At 30.8% G+C, this 23,952-nt stretch overlaps 2 protein-coding genes and 1 long non-coding RNA gene across 3 annotated transcripts; 1 reads left to right on the top strand and 2 right to left on the bottom strand.

The window, feature by feature from the left end:
* Positions 1 to 3,910: 3,910 nt before the first annotated feature.
* On the top strand, positions 3,911 to 4,614 carry LOC131637188 (uncharacterized). The gene is made up of 3 exons (XR_009294289.1): positions 3,911 to 4,067; positions 4,177 to 4,280; positions 4,382 to 4,614. It is a non-coding gene; the product is annotated as an uncharacterized LOC131637188 (long non-coding RNA).
* Positions 4,615 to 9,854: 5,240 nt separating this feature from the next.
* Positions 9,855 to 10,412, bottom strand: LOC131637198 (uncharacterized). Its single transcript, XM_058907786.1, has one exon. It carries the CDS (start codon positions 10,410 to 10,412, stop codon positions 9,855 to 9,857), a length of 558 nt encoding a protein of 185 aa, XP_058763769.1.
* A 4,785-nt stretch (positions 10,413 to 15,197) lies between these two features.
* LOC131637201 (uncharacterized) lies at positions 15,198 to 15,863 on the bottom strand. Its single transcript, XM_058907789.1, has one exon. It carries the CDS (start codon positions 15,861 to 15,863, stop codon positions 15,198 to 15,200), a length of 666 nt encoding a protein of 221 aa, XP_058763772.1.
* Between the last annotated feature and the right edge of the window lie 8,089 nt (positions 15,864 to 23,952).

Raw genomic sequence — 23,952 nt, 5'->3', positions numbered from 1 at the left:
AATTTATATACATATATGCGTTAAGGTTTCATAAAAGTTGCAAATCATCCTTGCAAAAACATATTAGAGTTATAAGAAATGTGGTTAGGTCTAACACAACCCTACAAAACCGGCTTGTAGGGTGAGGATTGCCCCCATTTATAAGGACATGTTCAGGCCATATATTGTCCGATATAGGACTCTTAACACACCCCCTCACGCTCAGGACTAGACAACTGGAACGTGGAAATAAATTGTGGGTGGCCCGATAGCAGAAACCATAGAAGTTTTATTTTTGTGATCATAAAATAATAAAGTATATTTCGTCCTATCATACAATTTTGATACTATTTGATTCATACATTACTTATTTATTTATTCTAGATTACAACAGTATACTTTATAATCTCATCAATTTTTATATTATAGTATATTATTTTTTGTAACCTTTAATTTATTCTATTAATATTTATGTTGAAGTAAATTTAATTCATTTATATTTTATGAACCATTTAATAATTTATTTATATAAACTAAATTAAATGATCCAACTCCATTTTATAATTTCTTTATATAAACTAAATGATCCAACTTTATTATTTTTTTAATTATAAAATTTAAATCATACCATTTATGTTAGCATGTTTATTTAGAATCAATCTAAAGTCATCAACATTTTTTAAATTAATTATATTTTTATTTTTTTTGGTAACATGTTTTTTATACTATTTCAATTTTTTATTATTTATATATGAATCATAAATATATTTTTTCATATATAAAAATATTTGGATGAATGATATACTTTCTAGAAAATATATATATATATATATATATATATATATATATATATATATATATATATATATATATAGTTTTGTTTGTTCCGTTTCATATAATAGAAAAAATAAGATAAAATTTTATTATCTTAATATTATTTTTATTTAAAATTTAACATAATAAATTAAAATTTAAAATTTCTAATTAATATAATTGATTTATATTTATTAAATTATTTAATATTATTTATATTTTTAATTAGACGAAAATATTGTTGAAGTAATTGATTCAATTGATGACATTTAACATTTTTCCATTTTAGTTAATTTTTTCAGTAAAATCTATGAAATATTTTTTTTCAATATTATTGTAAAAATTTTTTTTTATCATTATAGATTAGGTTGACTTTCTAATGAAATACTTTTTAGTCACTACCGAACAAAAGTTCAGGATTATGTATATTTTATTTTTATAAAAAGTTTAACTCATATCAAATTTTAATTTAAATTATTATATATAATAACACAAATTATTTTGATGTGATTAATGCAACACCATAACAATTGAAATTGCAAAATCTTTAACTAGATTTTGACCACGGCCGATATTAATTATATCATTTTGTATTCGATTGTATTTAAGCTAGAACAATATTTACCAAACAACAAATTAAATTTCAGTGATATTTTTGTTTCTTTCTTTGATTAAATTTGTTAGATGAATCTAGTTTCTTCTACTCAATCTGTCCAAGAAAATTGGATATTCTTCAAAATCTGCCACATTGAAATTTCTCTCTAGAGTAAATTTGTAATTTTTTTATCTTCGACCACCTATTGGCATGATTTTAATTGAGAAATTATGGAGATGAAAAATAAGGAATAGAAGAATGTTGTTGAGCAGAACCGTTGGCTAAAGCGACTGGTCTTCCTCTTTTTTTTGGTGGAGCCATTTCTCTTGAGACTAAAAAGGTTTGAAGAACTTTGAGATATTAAATTAATAAAATAGTTAAACTCAATTCTTTGGTGTATAACCCTCTCTTTCAATAACAATCCCCAAATTTCTTAGGTTAATTCGAAATCTAAATATGTTTTATTGCACATTAATTTCTTGATCACAAAATTATAATTCTTTATTCCTAATGTAATTACTAATTTTGAACAATTAAATTAAATCGGGTTTCTAAAGTTAGGATCAATATTTATTCAAAACCTAGGTTCAATTCATACATATGTCAACATGCAAAAGGAATTAAGAGTAAATTCAATTTAATAATACTAGAATTTCAATTTTATAGAATACTACTTTTACAATTGCATGGTTCAAATCTATCATATAAGAAGAGTCTACCTTTTCTTGATCATTTGGGCTATCCACATCAGCAACTCTTCTCTCAAAATTCCACGTCAGCTTCAACCTTTGGTTCTTCAATTCACAATTCACGTTAAAATCTAGCGGTTACTATCTCCATTAGACTTCTCATGTTCAATGGATGTTACCAAATTGAAAGTGGTTTCAACAATTTTTCTACTCTCCATATTCCTATCAATTGCACGAGGTTGAAAAACAAGATTTTATGGCTTATGGCTCCGATCAATTCTCTCGCATCTTCTCCGCTTTAACGTACCATAATTTCCCCAAACTCTAACCCTCTTCTTCTTCAATCGATCCCTTCTCTGTTTTTTTTTCAAATGCCGCAAAAAATCCTCTATTCTCCTCCATAACAAAACAGATATCCATCTTTCTCAAATTCACTGCATCACAATATGAATCGAACAATAAAAAAATGGAAGACAATACAATACCAATTGGAATCGTGCGGTGGAGCGGCGGCCGCAGTCAGAGAAGTGTGGCCCGCGGTTTCGTTCGATTTTGGCGACAGGAAATTTATTTTAAAATTAGCCCCAAAATTTTATATCATATGCTCTATTGAATTTGTTACTAATGTACTTTACTTTCGCAGGCGAACTTCTAATAGTGCCGCTGTTATTGAGAAGTTATGTTTGCTCGTGAAGAAATCGTCGAATGCTGATGATTGTGAAGATGGTGAGTAATGGCCTTATTCAATACGTCGCTGATCGATTCGAGTTTTTAATACTTTGATTCAATTTACATTTATCAAACGTTATTCTTTGTTATAAGAAATTGAGGTGTTGAAATTTCAGAAGGTGAAAATGAAATCAAACGTTTTAGTACTTTGATTTTTTTATGCTGATACTTTTGATTTTTCAGGTTTTTTCATTATGTTGATAATTTTCAAACTAGGGAATCCATCCATCAATTAGAGGAGAAGTTTGGGAATTTCTACTCAATTGCTATGATGCCAAGAGTACATTTGAGGAAAGAGAGGAGATAAAACTATTCTCCATTTTCTATTTATCAAGAAACTTAACTTTTATGTGATGGACTTACATATCTATCATGTTTTAATTTACTATTTTGTTTCATGTACAGGTTATGTACAGGTTTTTGGTACCTTAAAACTCTTCCCTTTCTTAGAACTTGGGTTATCATTTATCATCATGCCTTATTCTATGATTTACTACTGTGTTTACTTTTATTCATGAATTTGTGGTCAACTAATTCTGCAGGATTTGAAGCACAAGCCAATAATTTCTTAACCCAATAATTCTTTCGCGAAGGTCTTCTATTTGTTAGTAAATTATGTTGCAGAATTCAGTAATTAATTTTAATTGTTAAAAATATATTTTGACATATGACATAAATATACTGTCACAGGCAAGAAGAACGGGTGAACTGGACAATTTCATTATGGATTGTCTGTATGTTAAGTTATTAGTCATGTGTATTTGAATACTTTGGGTTTGATTTACATGTTTTATATTTATTAGTGTTTGAGGAATATGGTGGACATAATTGGTTTTGCAATATGACTATCAATGGATGGGAAATGATTATTCCTCTTACCTTCTTTGGCGGTACCGAGTATGTTATTTTTACTGCTTTTTGAAACATAAACTACAACTTTTTAATCAGTCTCATTTGCGAAATACATTCTTAAAATCGGTACTAAATTTGCCTTTTAATTTCAGTTTGTAGTTTGTAATTTCTGTTACAAATTTGTGCAGGCAACTATGTGAAATATGAGTCTGTTGACCAAGTTTGCACCCCAAAGAGTAAAAATCAAGGTATGTCTATGTTGAACATTACTTGGTCAGATGTTTTGTTAGCTTCAGATTGGCATGAGCAGTGCTATAGGCATGAGAAGAACATGACTGAGGCCAGTGACAACTTAGTCGATTCTCGATATTGAGTTGGAAAAGACGGAGGAGAATATGAGGAAACGTGAGGTATGGTTTATATTTTCTTTTAACCTTAAGTAGTAGTTCCTATTGCGAAAATCATATTGTAGTATTGAGGTTGATGTTTATATTTTCTCAAACCTGCGCCTGGTAGCAGAAGGCAGCATATAACTTATATGCACGCCTTTTTACCGGATTGGTATGTCATAAGGAACCATCAACTTTGGAAGATCTTGAGAATTTCCTGCAAATCATGAACCAGTAAGTTCTTTTATTTCAAAGATTACACATTCTTTATGAACACATAATTTGTTTGTTTTCTTAGAATTTGAAACTTTAAAGTGCAAAGGTTCTGTTAACAGGGAATGAAGCTTTTGCTCACAACTGCAAAATTTGTGGTTGCAATCTTTGGAGTGGTGGTAGGAGTATATGGGATGAACTTTGAAATTCCATTATTTGATGTCACATCTGCATTCCAATGGTTCCTTATAATAACAAGAGTCGTTGGAGTTTGTATATTTTCTGCATTCGTATGGTTCTTCATACAGAAGACTCATGCCGCTTTAGGAAGCTACACCGACATATGAACATGATTAACACGACGATGCTTTGTCTAAATTATTCTGTTCTCAGAGGAAAGGACTCTGATAATCTGGAGTTCGATGTTTTTGTATTTGATATGCAATTATAATATTCAAATGCAAAGCCATTTTTTATATTCAATTTTGTCTCAATTTTAGGATATTATGATTTGGCAATGTTTTGTATAGTTATACTAAATAATTGAGTGGAAAAAGCATCTTCTTAGTTCCTAATTTTCCTTCTTTCTATACGCTATTAGGGGCATGAAATGTGTGGGCAAAGAAGATGTAGACCTCATGTGCCAAAAAAACTTGAAATAAATTGGTTCATATATTTTTTATCAACCAATTAAAAATAATACTATATTATAATAATAAATATTACTAATGTGATAAATAAATAAAAAGATACAAAATGTTGAAGATACATAATTTTCTTTTTTTATTTTCTATTTTAATCGTTAAATTTAATTAATTGTAATTAATGTACTACAATTATAACTCACATTTGTTCACATAATTGACGATTTTAAATTATTTCCTATAAAGTTAGAAAATATTTTATTTCTTTAAATATTTATATTTCATCTAAAAAAGTTTATTTTATCAATTTATTTTATTAATAAATATAAAATTAATATATTTTTTTAAATAATATGCTAATTAATATTTGATTTTTATTTTCTTGTATCTTTTCTTTTGCCTTTCTCTTGCAATACTCTATTTTAAGACCTCTCTTTTATTTCTTTTTAAAAGCAACACCTTAAAACAAATCATATATTAAATATTGTTGGCATTTAAAACAATATTAATAAAATAGGACCATTTCTGTTACAGTTATAAAAAAATTAATTGGCCTCAAATCATTCCAAATATATGTATATATATTGTGTTTGTATATTAAAGTTGAATGAAAAAAATTAATATTAAAAACAAATAAAAATCATTTATCGTCTTCAAGATAATACATACCAAAATATTTCAAATTATTGACAATAAAATAATATATTAGCTTTTATTTAACTTGAAATACCTATGTCAATGAAGTTTGTGAGGTTCTTCGGCTTTAGCTTTTCATTAGATTATCATATAGTTACATAATATGATGATTGAAAATTACTAAATTATTGGCCTGTGCGATACTCGGGTATTTCAAAATTGAATTTTATAATATTAATATTTATTTTATTATTATAATATATTAAATTATTTTATTAATGTTACTCATAACAATTATATTATCATATTAATATATTTTCTACTCATAACAATTATATTAATGTTACTCATAACGATTAAATTATTGACATTTATGTTTTTAATTTTTCGTTGTGAGTTTAATTTTTAAATGAATTATATATATATATATATATATATATATATATATATATATATATATATATATATATATATATATATATATATATATATATATTGAGGTTTTTCTATTATTCATAGGAGTATTCTTAAACCTTAAATTATAAATACTTATTTTAAAAATATATTCTAAAACTATATAGAAAATTTAAATACTTATTTTTTGAGATTTTTCTATTATTTGTTGGAGAATTGAATTCTTAATTTTTCAAATTATTATTAAATTTAAATTTTAGAAATTGGAAGAATTAAATTATTTTTAATTTTATTGAGGTTAATGTTGTTATATAAGTATATTTATAATTGATTATTATTTGACTAAATATATTTAGAAATAAGAGATTTTTAATGTAGAGATATCCCAATTAATAATCAACATTAAAAAATCGCTCATTTATAAAAATAATCAATAGTATTATTATTATCATAAAACTATTATTATTAGCTAGATATTATATTATTATTAATTATTAACAGTGATTGTTTAATAATATTATTATTATTATATTATTATTTATTTTAATATATTTTTTATAATTAAAATTGTTAGAATGTTAGAACGTTAGAAAATAATTGGTCTATATTACGTTAGAACGTTAAAACATAATTGACCTCAAAATGTTAAAACGTTTATCCACATTTTCGTTACAACTAGAACCTTAATTGGCATCAAATCATTCCAAATATATACATATATTATGTTTGATTTACTTTGAAAAAAAATAAATTAATATTAAAAGAAAATAAAATCATTTATTCCTTTGATTGTCAAGATTCCAAAATATTATAAATGATTGACCACATCAAATATCCCACGTTAAATTTGAAAAGATTTATTATCTTCATTTATCATTAATATTAATATTATTCATCACAATTATCAGTGTACAATAATGTATCTATTCTCCTTTTATGTGATTACAAAAATTGCATTTTATTATAAAAATTGTACCTAATTTGCTTCACATGTCTAACCATATTTGAGTATTTTGTAAAACACATATGAAGGATTATATATATTAGGGTACGTGAATTGGATGGTTGAAAGATAAATGGTTACAGAAACAGTTTGCAATTTGGAATATGGAGGATGTGAAACTATAACTGACTGATATCGAGATTGAAACCGTAACTGATATTGTGGAAATAAAAGGCTGAAACCGACAGAAAGAATTAAATGGAGAAGGAATGTTTGGGGAACAAAGGTAAGAGGTGTTGTAAAACATTGATTAAGTAAATTATTTTTATTTTTATATTTTATCAAAATTGTAGTGCAATAGTTAAGTTATTTTTTTATAAATAAAAGTTATTATTTATTTTTTTATTTTTATATATTATCAAAATTGTAGTGTATTAGTTACACTTTTAGTGACAATTAAATTAAAATTCTTTAGTAATTTTTTAATAGGAATACATTTTTTGGATTTTAAAATAAATAGAATATAAAAATGTTATATATTAAATTTTCAAGAAGTCGTGTATTTGATTATTGAGTTCTAATAGTATAAAATCAAAAAATAATTTAACTATTTATTTCAAAATATCTATCATATAAGAAAGAGAATATTTTTTCCTAACCCACATGCTGCCACATCAGCAGGTCTCCCCACTATATTCCATATCAGCAACTACAATTATAGTTTTTACTTCTTCCAATGAGAGTTACTCCTATTTTTTACTTTAGAAATTGTTGCAAACATTAAAAAAGTAAAAAAATTGTAGGAGTATATTTAGTTTAAGAAATAGAGCCTTTTCATAAATTTTAAAAATAATGAAATTGTTTGTTTTTTTAAAATGAATTCTTATTTTGTATCTATTTTTTTTTCATATTTCTCATTGCATAAATATTGTATGATTTTTTTTTATTAATCATATAATTTGTTTCTTATTTATAAAATTTAAACTTTTAATCGGACAAATTCATCAATAATCAATATATATTTATCTCTCTCTCTCTCTCTCTCTCTCTCTCTCTCTATATATATATATATATATATATATATATATATATATATATATATATATATATATATATATATATATATATATAAAATATAGTTGAAATATTAAAATTAAAATTTTAACGGGTCAATTTCGTTCAAATACAAAATAATATAGTACGGATACACACAGATACTTATATGGTACGCGTCATTTAATTAAATATTGAATAATAACAACAATAAATTTACTATTGGTTTAACAGTTTTCATGGTTTTTCCTTCTTTGATTTTGGGGATCAATGTGACTAGGGCACAGTTAATAGCAGCACACATTCTTTTTTGTTGAAAGAATTCTTGGACTGCAGCCACCAAATCTACTCTTATAGTGTGCCAACTTTTCTTAAAGAATCTTGCATTGTACCCATCTGCTCCAGGTGCTTTGTTATCTCCAATATTCTGTAAGGCCTGTGTTGAAAGTATTTTTGGGTAAATATTTTCTAATATATCGTATCCACAGAGACTGAGTTAATATTACTGCCGTTCTATAGTTAATTTATAATGAGTAGTGAAAAATATTGATTTTGATTGTTTAATCTCGAATTACAAATAACAGAATAATAATTGAATGATAAAAAGCTTAAAGACGAATAACAATGGTGAATGAATATGTTGAGTTTTAGGGTTCATCAACCTATTCATATGCAATTGATCAATTAATCCACATGTGAACATTATCTAAGTTATTATCTTCATTCATCCTCAAAACTGATATTATGTCTAATAATCAATCTAGAACCACCTCTACCGGTATGATATTCGATCTCTCAGAATAACTATAAAGATAAAGGGAATTAACCGCGATGATTTATGAAAACTTCTTCAAAATCTCATCTCTGAGTATTAATCAACAAGTCAATGTAAAAACCTAGGGAAAAAGTATAAACCATATCTCTCGATTGATAGTTCAACAATGATATAAAATAAAAGCAAGGTTTTTCATAGATAATAAAGCTTAAACAATTGTTCACAGGAATTAATCAAGTAATTGCACCTTCATAGGTTAACTACTACCTTAAACTTAACACAATGGGGTTTAGCTCTCCATAGCCATGAAGAACACACAAGACTTCATAGAGGGATTCATCTTCATCAAGGGAATGTCTTCAATTGATGTTGAATTCTCCGTCGGATGTTGTTTTCTGCTCTGGAATAGGATTGCTCTCTGAATTTCGCTCACCAAAAGTCTAGCCCTTATGAGAATTAGGGGTTCTATTTATAATAATTCATCCTTGTAATGCAGCCACCGCGCCTCGGCACGTATTGGCGCGGCGCGAGCCCAATTCAGAGGGTTAAGGCGCGTCTCGCCCCTTATTGGCGCGGCTCGGCCTTTGTTTCACCTTACTTCTTTGGGATTCCTCCTCTCCAGAAGCTCTACGCCTGCGTGTTTCTTCGTCTTTACTTCTCAACTTCAATATCTGCACAAATAACACCCAAAGTGACACAAGTTGTTCTACAATTAGTATCGAACCTCTGAAGTTCAATTCTAACCATAAAATCCTCAAAACTCCTAAGATATACTCAAGTTTAGCTCAAAAGGTAGTTAATTTGACACATGAAAACACTACTAATTCACTCCTAACAGCCTGCCAAATCTCTGCTTCTGTGACTGGTTGAGTGAGACTGCTGTGTTTATCCATTGAAAGCTGTTTACCTCTCCTCAAAGCATCAATGTCCACATAAAGTATTTCTGGTGAAGTAGTTCCAATGAGTTGACCATAGAATAGAAGAACTTCATTTTCAATATCTTTATATTCTGTCAGTCTGACTCCAGTGTTACTTTCTAACTTGTGTTAGGTGGTTTGCCTATTTTTCTCTTTCAGATTAGCATAGAAGTAACGATTGTTTCCATCTCCCAACTTGAGCCAATCCATTTTTTATTTTTGTTGCAGAATCTTTTCCTCAAGTTCCATGCTACTAATCACCTTCTCATTCCAGTATTTTTCATCAATGATAAGTTGTTGATTAAACTTATCTGCAGCAAGCAATATCTGAGTTTGTTCCAGCATATTTTGACATTCCTGTATGTTTTGGACCCCTGCAGTGACTTGGTTGGTAAGTTTCTTGAAATCAGGTTGGAGTTTCATAAGTTTTCTCCAGAATTTGTACACAGGTCTACCTGATTCATCCTTTTCCCAGTTGGCTTTCACTATATCATGGTAAGTAGGTTTTTCAGTGATACAGTTCTGGAATTTGAAGTTGTGTCTCCTTTTCTTTTTTTCCATGTCCCTATCATTCATTTTCAGCATCAATGGAGAGTGGTCAGATATATGAGGAGGAAATATTTCAATTTCACTAGTAGCATATTGTAGGAACCGTTCAGTATTGTAAATGGCTTTATCTATTCTAGAGTAGATAATTCCATTTGTGTGCTTGTTTGACCAAGTGTAGTGGTTTCCAACAGTTTCATGTTCATGAAGTCCAACATTCTCCATCATGTTCTCTAAGTCAATATATTCATGTTAATGCACATATTTCCTCCAATTTTATTAGTTACCTTGAGCACATTATTGAAGTCTCCTATGACCACCCAGGGTCCTCTAATATTATTCCCTACTGCCTGTATGTCCTCCCACAACTGCCTTCACCTAGCAAGTTGATTATGAGCATGCACAGCTAACAAGTAGTGTGATAGGGTGCCATATTTCCTATATACCTCACTATGGATAGCTTGATCAGTAGTTTTTATTATTTTCACATCCCAACTGTCATACCCCAAAATTTTCCCACCATATCCCAAGATATTTTGAATCACCTGACTCTCAATTGCTCAAAATAATATATGAACAGAGCACATTTACTCCCTCCTAAACAACAAGACCCAAAATTAGGGTTTTTGATTTAATTAGGGAAAATCAACCTCTGATGCCTCACGTGGATTCCATGGTCTCTCATATGCCTCAAAGGATCCTCCTGCCAACTTTCAAGCTCTGAATCAAAAGATTGCTCACCCAATGGCCCAAACGATCAATAATTGACTAGTTGACCTAAAAATCAAACTATGGTCAAACCACAGTCAAAACTTCTGATTTTTTGTCAAGATCCTTATTATGGAGAATCATTCATCATTTGATCAAGGATTGATCATGATTCATCAAGAAAAGCTCCAAAATCATCAAAATTCAAAGTTTCTAAATTAGGGTTTTGGAATTAAAAGTCAACTAAACTTTGACCAGCCATAACTTTCACATGGAACATCAGAATTTTCCCATCCAAAGCTCATTTTGAAGGAAATTGAATTTTCTACAACTTTGTCTCTTACATGCCAAGTCTAAAAATGCTTCATTTGAGAGATATGAGCTAATACATTACAGGTCCTTCTAAAGGATCGCAAAAAGTCATTTTTTCTCAAAGCTCATAACTTGAACATGGTAAACTCAATTGAGATGAAACCAAAAGGAACTTTTAGAGGACTCTTTAAGCTTTCTAAAAAGTTCTGAAACACCTTCATAGGATAAATATTGAGGGAGATACGCTTGGCACAAGTTGGGCAATTTTGAGGAAACGCACAAAAGGCAAATTGGAGAATTTTGAGTTTTTAACTAAATGGTCCTATGGATTTGACATTCCCACGTGATTTTGAGCTTGTGAAAGGCCCATGAATCAATTATTATTTATTTTATGATTTTACTTCATTTATCTTTGAATTTATTCATTTAAATTCAATTTAAATCAACAAAATCATGATTTAATAATGAGAGATTTTATAAATAATTCTCCCAATATTTAATCAATCTAAAGATCATCTTGGGAGGGCCCATAGAGTAAACTCATAACGTATTATGATTTTTTTGTATTTCCCTTTTGAATTAATTCATATAAATTCAAAATTAAATCATTCAAAATTGTGTGAGTATTCTTTTAAGATTCTAATTGATTCATGATGGCTAATAACACGTGAAGAAAGGGGGGAAAATAGATTGGACCAAAAATAGAAGGATTTTCATCATATTTTGTATCAAATTTCCAACTCATCAATAAGTGGATATCCAAGACCATTTAAAACCCTAATTCACTCTCTTATATAAGCTGAAGATGTTCAGACTACAAGGGGACGAAAATAAGGGGAAGAAGTTAGGGTTGCAAGTTCATAACTTTCAAGAAAAAAAATACAATTTCGTGGGCTTCAATCAATCAATTTCAGAACCTCTCACTGATCCCATATAACTCCTGAGATATCAAAGGGTGGGTTTGCATCAATGGTGGAGTTGCATAGCACTTGAAACGTACGTCTTGAGTTTCCATATTTCCCATGCATTCTTTAAATTCATATCACGTATTTTGTTGCATTCTAATGTTATTTGATGATTTGTTTGAGGTCATGAGATGTTTTAGGGAAGATTAGAGCCCTTACTTCTAAGCTTTCACGCGTGGACTGGAACTTGCCATGGCTAGGGCACAAGGAAGCTCATCGTCGTGTTCATACCTACAGGAAGTTTCATGAAAAACTAATACCATATTTCAACTCAGGGGGAGATTTTACGTGAGTCTGGGCTATTGGTATTCTTGTTTACCTTGTTTTGTCGCAGGTTGAAAAATTCCAGGATCAGCTACGAAGCTGTGTGGCCAAAATCGCAGCAAAATCATGGCCTCTGCGTAGTATATTTGATTCGTCCAAAAGTGGAAGATGATGAACAGTAAAAGGGACGTTGGACCCCACGCGGCACACCATGGTTGGCCAGTCAAACTTCCAGTTCCTCTCTCCAGCCGTGATTGGTCTATGCGCGCAACCCGGGGCCCAGTTTGAATCTTATTTTGAAAGTCAATATTTAATTCCCGTTTTATTATTTATTGATTCATGATTGTATTTGTATCAGCTAACGTATGCAGTACGATTGTCCAAAGGCGCATGTGAATTGGTGAGAAAACCTGGGTTCGATCCTTCCCATCAACACTAATTTTTTCTTTTTCCAGTTTGTTTACTTACAGATCTTGTACATCCGGCGCCCATGAGTCCACAATACGACTTCAAGCATCAACCATAGGATCTCGCCAAAGCTAGATCCAAGGGCACCAGATGGCGCTTTACACCATGAACCATCAGGATATTGCCACACCAGAACCCAAACGCCCAGGTTTTTAGTTTTAATTATTTTTATAATCTCTTTCTTTTTTCTTTTAATTAAACTACTATAGTTTTTTTTTAACATAGTTTTCTTTAGGTTTTTTTATAAAAACTCTTAAAAAAATCTTTTATAACTTTTTTATTTATTTATTTTATTTTATTTAGATTAACAATATAATTTTAATTTAATTTAGTTTTAATTTTAGGTTTGTTAAATAACTTAATTTTAGGTTAATTATTTTTAGGCTTTAACTATAATCATAATTTTAGGTTTTCTCTTAACCTTAAGATTTAAGATTTATCACCATGAACACCCTTTTGTAATCAAATTGAATTTATTTATTATCGCGAACTTCTCTTCTCATCCCATACTCTGTGATTGTCGAATGCTCTCTTTAAATATTTTGCCTTTTTATTTCTGTATTTATTTAATTTTTGTTTTTATTTTATTTCTGCCTTTATTTAATTCTTGTTTAATTTCTGCCTTTGGTTAATTTTTGTTTTATTTTATTTCTGCCTTTATTGTATTCCTTCTGTATTTTGCCTCTATTTTCCTGCAGGTGTTTATTGTAATAGTTTAGGTTTATAATTCTTGCCTTTATTTTTTTTGCCCACAGGTGTTTATTGTAATAGCTAGATTTTGTATTATTTGATTATAACTGCGTGGTTAGTAATCTTAGGGAGTGCAAGCCTTGAATTGAATTAGTATCACTAATTACAAGATAAATAACTGAATTTAACCACGTGATTGTGCCACACACACACCTTTAGGGTAATCCCTCTGGTTGCCTTGTTGCCTTATTACTGTTGCCTTGTTGCCTTATTATTTTTGTTGCCTAAAAATAGTCAAGTCCCTCGATTCTGAGGATACCTAAAGCAAGGTTGCCTTAAAGAATAAAAATCATCTAGTCCCTCGATGTTGCCTCGGAAAATAAGATGATTGTCCCAATTGCTAAGGTATCCTCGCATGATGCCTAAAAAGATTAATGACTATTATATCCTTCCCTTAGACTACCTGCCCTCTTTATGGCAAGGGACAGTCTTATGGCGAACAATTTCTCGATGACCCTGTCAACATCCAATTGAAAGGCTTCCTACCCTCCTATGGTATGGATAGACCCTTTCACCCTGAAAGGCTAAAAGAACGTTTTCAAACTTAGGGTAGTTGCTACTAATTGCTTGCTCTAAATTCAAAACTCTTTTCCCACTCTTTTCAAATCAAATTCAAAAAGACTACGCTTATTTACAAGCTAAAGTTCTTCTTCGAAAATCTTTTCAAACAATTCAAACATTTCAAACAAAGTGAGCTAAGCAATTAAGAGCCCATGGATAACCATGGATGCAAAGGGTGCCTTACACCTTCCTTTTGTATAACTTACCCCCCGAACTCAAAATCTTTTTAAAAGGTATTTTTATGTTCTTTTAGCCTTTCCTAATTGGATAAAATAAAAGTCGGTGGCGACTCTTGCTTAACCGCGACATTTCGATAAAAAGTCAGTTCACCGTATTACACCAACAGTTTGGTTTCCACATAAGCCAGATTCTACCATTTGGATATTCCCAGTAGTTATCACTATAGTACCAGTCCTTTCCTAATTCATTCTTGATCCTTTCCGCATTATTGCATTTAACTCTAGTTTCAAGAAGTGCAACACAACTAACCTGTAATTTTCTGAGGTGGGCTCCTACCTCAACACACCTAGCTTGTTTATTGAGCGCTTTGATATTCCAGCTAATAATCATGGCACCTTGTCTTATCCTCAAAGCAGTTGCCAACTTCAAGGATATCAAAACCATTAGTTCTAAGCAAATCAGGTAATGCAACATCATTTTTATTTTTGAGAGTTGTGTTCTTCCCTTTGCTCTAGTTTCCAGATCTCACTATTTTCCATATCTCTTGTATGTTTGCTTCAATGGCTTGCTCCATTTCATACACCTTACTGTTGCTACCTTCAAGTATGTCTATAATTGCATTTGTGGGTACTGGTACAATTGTGATTGTTGGTTGGGTAACCTGTTTACTCTGCCAAACTTTCTTTTGTTCTTGTTTTTTAGGAATGACCTCCTTTTGTTTGCACTCATGGCCTACCTTGTTACACTTGCTGCGAAATGGGGGTTTCCATTCATAGTCTACTCTTTTTATCATTTTTCCACCCTATGGGCTCCTAATAGTTATTTCACTCTTCAGTTCCCTGGTTACATCAACTTCAATCAACACTCGTGCATAAGAAACTCTTAATTTTTTTCTAATACACTCATCTGTTATCACTGGCTTTCCTATTGCACTAGCAATTTTACCAATACTTTTATCTCCCCAGTAGACCAGAGGTAATTGAGGAAAAATTACCCAAACCGGGAGAACCCTCAGCACATCATCCTCTAATGTAAATGTGGGAGTCCACTCATGTAGGAGGACTGGCTTCTTGAAAATGGTATATGGCCCCCTCATAAGCACCGCATCCTTATCACTTTTCGATTTGAATCTCACTATGAAATAACCCTCTTCATTGTAATATAATTCTGGAAGTGTAACAAAGTTCCAGGTGTTCATCATAAACTTCTTTACTGCATTCATGGATAAGTCATCTCCAACTGCGTACATGATGAGCACATTAGCCCAGAACTGCATCTCGGATATCACATCTTGTTCTTCGATAACCAGTTCAGCTTCCCCATCTACTATCACCAGAGCTGTATATTCAATATCTCCTCCATTTGATGGTAGTCTGTTACCCTTAATGACATCCACCCAAAGTTGTGGTTGGGTTTTGTCACTATCAGCCTCCTCATCCTTATGACCCTCAGCTTCTTTCTCTTCCATAATTGGTTCTAGAACGGGTAGTTCAGTGACGATTGTTTCGGTTTGTCCTTCTTGTATGTTCTTCCCAATTGAGTTTGTGCTTGGCGAGAAAACCCTAATCCTCACCGGTGGGGTTTGTGCCACCTTCTTTCTTGGTCGGGCTCACCCCATATCAAACCCTCCGATCCTCAAACCCTAGTTGTTTGAGGTTTTTAAGTTTATTAAGTATGTCAAGAGCTCACATATGTATGGTTGTGGAGAGCTCTGTATTTATTTTTTGCATGAGAGGTTGGTCTTATCTCCCATTTTAGGAATGAGGTATACCATTCTAGGAATGAAGTATAAATAGAATGTTTTTTAGGCCTGAGCTAGAGAGTAGTTACCCTAAATCCCTTATCAGAATGTGGAAATGAGGGAATTTATTCTCCCTTGAGTAATGGGGGAGATAATTTTTGTTCTAACTCCCTCTCTCCAATCAGTCACTATTGGGATACATATCACCAATGTTTATTAAGCAAATGGGCAATGGGAGTTATCTCGGGTGGCCCAAGCCGAATAACAATATTAATCACCCAAATTTAGGCAGCTTATCACCACACGTAATGCGGCTTCATACACCATGTGTCACACCGCAAATAAAACCCGAGTGAATCTCACACTCGAAATGTAACATGGTCGCCACCATATTTTATTTAATCCTAAGGAACGGGGAAATAACAATAAAACCCTTAAAAAGGAAGAAAAACATGGTTATCATAACTAGTTTAGGGTTTGTGTGTCAATTATGCAAAGGGGAAGGTTATTTGTGGTACTCACATTCGTGGTACTCAACGAAAACCTCCTATAGACCAGGGCTAAGTTTGTTTGCTTAAAGAATGTTTCCGTTGTTTAATTAATTTTATTTATGCGCTAGCTTTTAATTTATCGGATATTTACAAAAGACTTTGTTCACATGCTTAGATTAGGAGAATGCATATTGTTATAGTTTTTTTTATTAATCATGAGGTTATTTGTAGTCTTTGCCTAATTTAGTATCGAGGACATTTTTTCCTCTATTAGATTCTAAGCGCTAGAGATAGCTTTAGGTTTTTCATTCACAAGAGTATTGGTTTGTAATGCTCCGTGTTGTTTAGTTGCGCGAGACTTTGTCGATGAGATAATACGATAGTTCTCTCAACTTTGTGTTAGAGATAACCTCGGTTGTGGGTGATATGTGATGATATTGATGAATGATTAGATTGTGATTAACTAATTGGTAGAATGCGTATTTTATGGGTGAATGAAACTCATTCCCAAAAAGCTATCTTCTCTTCTTTACTTTACTATTCCGTTTTTATATTTTGTAGTTTATACTTGTAAACACCTTGCACACATAAGCTAAGAAACATGGAGACTATTAAACGACATTTGATCCCTCGTACTGATTCCTGTGGATACGATAAAACCCGAAATACTTCCAAAACTTTTGCTTTCCGCTTTATCACAACAACAAAATGGCGGCGTTGCCGAGGATTGGTGTTTTGATATTGAAATCATTGCAATAGTTTCTATATTTCTAAGCTTTGTACATATTTGTCCATATTGTATAGATATTTGTAAATGAACTTGTTTATTTTATACATATGATTGCTTTGTATATATGAGTGTATATATACTTGTTTTGTGTTTGTTTTTAATACTTTTTTATATTTTTTTTTCAAGTTGTTGAAGTGTTTGTATATATGTGTTGTCCATCAATTTTTGTTTAAGTATTGTATATATTCTTGTTTTTCTTAACATTTATTCAAGTGTTTGGTTAGGACAATTGATCTCGATTTGCTTTTTGAAGAAAATCATCGCCATGACAAGAGAAAGTTGCTAACCAAGTACAATAAAGGTGTCGAAATAACGACGTAAAACAAGCGCTTGTTGGAAGGCAACCCGACAGTTTTTAAGTTTTTAAAGCTTTTTGTTTAGTAGTTTAGTTTAATTTTCCTTTTATTAGGTTGTTAGTAATTTATTTTGTGTTTGTCCAAAAGGTTGTTTTTATTGGCTTGAAGAGACATGGTGTGAGTATTCCAAGTTTGAATATATCAACTTGCAAAATGTTGTGGTAATGATAAAAGATAGAAAAGTTGGTACAAGGTCAAGGTACTTGTTTATTGCTTTCCAAATCATAGCATTAATACGAAACTTAGAATTTGCACAAATATCATGCCATTCATTCTTTTTTATTACATATTTCATGATTGAATCACCTTAGGTCATACACCAATTGTGAGGAAGCTTTCCATTTTATTCACTATATGCACGGGAGACCAACACTTTTTATTTTAGCTAGGTTTTCTTATATTTAATCTTTTATTTATGTTGAATTGGTTGAAAGCATGAAAAGGACTAAGGCATTTTTTATGTTGAGCATAATCACCAAACCAAAAGTAATTTATCTTGTGAGTGTGCGAGAATTTGCTAACCCCTCTTGAGCCTTTTTGTTAGGATCCATCTTGGTGTTGAATTACAAACTTATGCATGAGTAAGTAGTTCATCATGGATTCTGATTTTGTTTCGAAAACATTTGAACCATAAACTATTTATTGTGGTTAGAAAGTTTTCATTGCCTTAGATAGTTGGGAGCATTCATATTGCAGTGTTGGTTGTATTCAATTTGGGGAGAAAATGATTGTTTTCTTAAAGGTTGATTGTTAGAGGTTGGGAAAAATAAAGTGGTTGTAAAAGAAAAATAAAAGAAAAGAAAATTGTGAAAAATAAAATAAATAAATGAATGAATAAAAATCATGGTTGTAACAAATAAGCAAAGTGAAAAGGATGTATAAATTTTTTTGATTGCTTGAAAATGTGGGAAGTGATTGCTCTCATAGGTTTAGGCAATTTTGTTTCAAATACCTTTAGATATGACTCTTCTTTGTTACCCAAGCTAAATTATAACCCTTGAAAGTCCTTATGATTATTGTTTTTAAGCTTTTCAATATGAATTTTTTTGGATGAATGCATAATTTGAACTATTGTTAGCAAGATTGTTGGGTGTGAGTAAAATTCCTAATGTTTGTTTTTCTTTCATCTATTGATGGAATTGTGTGCTATGTGTGATTTAAGATTGATCATGTGTTATTTTAGAATGTTGACATGACTTTTGTGTTTAGAATTTGTTTCATAGTCATGGTGTAGTTGTAGTATAGTGGTAAGCATGACTTTACTTGTACTTTAATTATTTTGAACCATGCATTTGCTTGTTGATCATGATATGCTTTGGATGTTGCTCTTGTTTCTTTAGGTTGTGCAATTCTTGTTTGAGAAAAAATAAAATTTTAAGTTGGGGAGAGTTTGATAAGTGCCAAATTGTTGTTAAATTTATGTATAGTTTTGTGGAAGTTATAGACTTATTTTGTTGTAATACCGTAAATAAACTCCAACCTATATGTAAAATTATACATATTGTAATTAGTTGCATTTCCTTGTAAATATTTATAGATTGATTATTTTTGTCTCCTTTTTGCAGGAATTTATGCATGGTTGAAGCATTAGAATCAAAGGTAAAAGCAAAGCTTCAATTGTGCAAAGTTTTGGAATCAAGATGCAATAAAGCAAAGAGCTTCTGTCCCGGTAAATTTGTAGGGCGAGGCTGGGGCGAGTAAGGAGCCAAATCCTCGGTCCGAGGTCGCCGGGCGAGCAGGTGGCTAGAGCCAATTCACCGGGCGAATCTTTATATTTTGTCCAGCTTGCGTGTACTGTGCGCAGACTGTTTTGGGAATAATTGGCATTTTGTCGAGCGAATTCTCGCTCACCGGATGAATTTTCCTGATCAGAACTTGTATATAATGTGTGAAACAGATTTTTAGAGTTATGGTTTTGGGGTCTTTTATTCTCAACTCCATCAAAAGCGTTTTTTGAGGTGAAGAAACTTGGAAATCAACAAGGGAGGTTGAAGATTGAAGATTGTAAGTTGGGTTAGCTTAAATTTTTGAGACATCAAAGATGGGGTTTTGCTCATCTTCTCCCATCTCTTTGTATGATACTTTTATTGTTGGGATTTGGGTGATTTCACCATTGTTGTATGTATTCCTTTTGATCTTTGTATTGTGAACTTTGTTTTGATTTAATATAGATGTTAATCCTTATCATAATATGTTTAATTTGTGTTGAGAAATATGTTTCAACTATTGATTTAAGATTTCTCATCTACCGATAATCAAACTCTAGAGATAGATTTTGGTGTTGATATTCACTCGGTATCGGTTTTGCATGTTTGCTTGTTGTTTGATATGTGGAGACATCTGCTATCAATCAACTAATATAATCCTGCAGCGCTGCTCTTGTCATAGACGGTGTTGACTAGTGATACGTGATTATAGAGATGATTGACTTTGTTCACATGCTTAGATTAGGAGAATGCATATTATTATAGTTTTTATTGGTCATGAGGTTATTTGTATTCTTTGCCTGATTTAGTATAGATGACATCTTTGCCTCTGTTAGATTATAAGCACTAGAGATAGCTTTAGATTTAACATTCACAAGAGTATTGGTTCGTAGTGCTCCGTGTTGTTTAGATGCGCGAGACATCGCCAATGAGATAATATGATAGTTCTCTCAACTTTGCGTTAGAGATAACCTGGATTGTGGGTGATATGTGATGATATTGATGAATACTTAGATTGTGATTAACTGATTGGTAGAACGCGTATTCTATAGGTGAATCAACTCAATCCCGAAAAGCTCTCTTCTCTCATATACTTTACTTTTCCGTATTTATATTTTGTACTTTATACTTGTAAACAACTTGCACACCCAAGCTAAGAAACATGGAGACTGCTGAACGACACCTGATCCCTTGCGGATACGATAAAACCTGGAATATTTCCAAAAAATTTGTTTGCCGCTTTACCGCAACAACATTACTACAACCAACAACATCAACTTCAACAACTCTAATTCACCAAACGCTACCATAATGTAGTTCTGAGTGTTAGCTTTCTAACGATTAAAACAGGATGTCATTTGGATCAGGGCCGGTCCTTTGAATTTAGGTGCCTTGGGCGAATCAAATGAGTGGTGCCCCTATAATTTTTTTTAACAATAAATACATAAGGATAAAAAAAATATTTAGATAAAAATACATTTTTATTTGACATTATGCAAAAAGAATACAAGTATGAATCTTTGAATCATTGTTTATACTACATGAAAACATAAACCACTATAAAGAGACTTATTCTTCTTTTTCTCCTTCTTCTTCTTGATCCGATCTTTTTTCCTATAAAAAAATTGACCAAACTTTTAAAATTCTTTAAATATCATCCTCTAGCATTTTTTGTTGCAAAATCATTAATAATTTATTCATAATCAATGTTCTTCAAAAATTATTTTCAACTAAAATCAACGCAAGACTATTTAAATCTATCTCGTGGTATAGTATATCTCAAATAAGATTTTAATAATTTTTAATTTAGAAAAACTTCTTTCAGCAGATGTAACACTGATAGAAATAGACAATATTATTCTATAAGCTATGCATGCAATAGAAAAACAATTAAAAGTCTATACAGAAATCAGTATCATATAGCTTGATTTTGATTCAGTTGTTAAAACTTCTAGAATAACTTTCAATTCGTCATGTTTTAAATAAGTTTCTAGATGTTTATAACATGCTTTCAAGTCCCTATCAGATAATGATCTAAGTCTTTCAATACTAAACAAGAATCCAAAAATATTTTTATATGTGCTATACTGCTAAAATCTTTTATCTAGTGAGTCAATTGTTTGATCTACAATATATAAGAAATAGTGATTTCGAAAAGACTCTTCAGCAGACTCTAGATTCAGTTGTGTGGGTTTAGATGAATTTTCATCAATGTTGTTTTCTACGAATTTGACGTTTTTGAATACACACACATTCAATCTCCATTTCATTCTCAATCTTTTCAGTACTAGCCTTAACATTTACAAATTCAGATTCTCTTTTAATATATATAGATATTAAAAAAATATTTATTTGGTGCCCCTAAGATTATGGGGCCCTGGGCTCCCGCCCCGCGAGCCCGTGCTCAGGGCCACCGCTGATTTGGATATACAGATAAAAAATTATGATCAAAATCATATTTAAATCCAAAAGTTAGGAACATAATTTATTTTTTTTTTGTAAACAAAAACTAAATTATGTTTTTTTTTTACAAAAAAAAAACATAATCATTTTAGTCTTAAACTAAACTCAACCCCGTAAGTAACTAAATAGTTGAATGAACAAAAACCAAATTTAATAATTTAAAAATTAAATTGATGAAATAGTAATAATTTAAAGATTAAATTAATTTTATTTTTAAAAATAAATTTAAAATACCAAATTTTAAATGGGTGGAGGCATAGCAATTTGTGGGGTAGTGATGGAGCAGCAAGCAAGTTCATTCTGCACCGATCATAAATAAATACACCGTTCGTAATAATAGCGCTCGCTAGCTATAACTATAACGAACAAGACCAAATGGGACCCGCAAATTCAGAGAGGAGCGTGTTCTTCCAATCCAAAATTTGAACCGCACGATTCACGAGGCCGTTTACCTTTCTCAAATCTCAACCGTTCGATCATATGTACTTTCTTACATCTCGAGGAATATAATTGACCCATTATAACTTTTGAATTGTGCCATTCCGATCAAATGCAACACTGCCTCAACTTTGAATTTTATTCTCATCAAGTAAAATTTTGAATCTCATCAAATTGGTAATTTTCTTTTAACTATGGTTATTAAACTTAGTTCTGTTTAGAATCTCATCAAATTGGTAATTTTCTTTTAACTATGGTATTAAACTCAGATAGGTTAAACAAGCTCAAGCTCATTTAGTAGTTATGTAGTTATGTAGTATTAGAGTTTGATGTAATTCATTCTTATAATATCGACATTTGTAAAATGAGGGTGTTACTTTATATAAATATTTTAGAAGTTTTATGTTTAACTAACGTGAGAGTTAAGATATTTCTAATACACTCTCATGATTAGCATTATTTTGGATCTAGTGCATAGATTTAAACGGTAGGCGTCCCTTAGTCCGATTGATAGATGCCTAAGATCCGATTGATAGACTCTGATACCAATTGTGAAATTTTGCATGTCATAATGACATTTGTCACGTTATGTCTAATCAACGTGAGACTTAAAATCTTCCTAATACAGGCCCTAGCGCTTAGCACTTTTTCAGAGTCTTGGTGCATGAATTTAAACAAAGACTTAGGATCTTCCTAATACACCTTCTCACGTCCAATACTCTTTTGAATTTGGTGTGTGGATCAAACGGTAGGCGGTTCAAGATCTGATTAATAGATTTTGATACTATCTTTGAGTTTGATATTCTTTTATAATTTATTCTTATAAAACTAACTTACAAAATCGGAAATGTCACTTCTATATAAATAATTTAGAAATTCTATGTCAAACCAATGTAAGATTTAGATCTTTCTACCTGCATCAAAAATAGAAATTTGAGTTTAAATCAAGACATTACAATTATTCACTTATAAGGAGTAAAACTCTAATAATCAAATTACTTTAAAAAAACTCATTGTTGGTGAAAATTATTAGGATAGTATTTGTTTATATATGTTTAGTCATGTCATAGGTGCGTGCTATGCATGTTGTATTGTATAGGAAAGAATCTCATGGTCCATTTTATATATATGCTATAATATAATACAATTTTGTTTTTATCATAATGTAACAATATGATTGCCTTTATTATTATTATTTTCATTATAGGAGAGTAGGAGTTGGACACCTCTCCCATTCAACTTTCTTATTCTTGCCACATTGACAAAAAAATTAGAAATGAGCTACTATTTTCTTTATTTTGAATACATATGACCTATTATAATGTTGACTTGTACATGTTTTTTATATGAAGCAACATGAAACGTGTTGTATGACAAGTGAACACATTTATAGTCATATAAGATAATGTCAACCGAGGGACTAATGCTTGTCTAGGGAAGAAATGGGAATTGAATTAGGTGTAGTCGGCAATTTGGAATTTTCTAATTCAAAATTGGATGGTTTAATAGTCTCATTGTTATTTTCTTTATTGTATTATACAATTTATAGAATATTGTATGTTTTAATTAAAA

The sequence above is a fragment of the Vicia villosa genome, unplaced genomic scaffold, assembly GCF_029867415.1.
Source record: "Vicia villosa cultivar HV-30 ecotype Madison, WI unplaced genomic scaffold, Vvil1.0 ctg.001941F_1_1, whole genome shotgun sequence".
Lineage (NCBI taxonomy): Eukaryota > Viridiplantae > Streptophyta > Magnoliopsida > Fabales > Fabaceae > Vicia > Vicia villosa.
The sequence above is the reverse complement of the archived record's forward strand: the minus strand, read 5'-3'. Positions and strand labels throughout refer to the sequence as shown.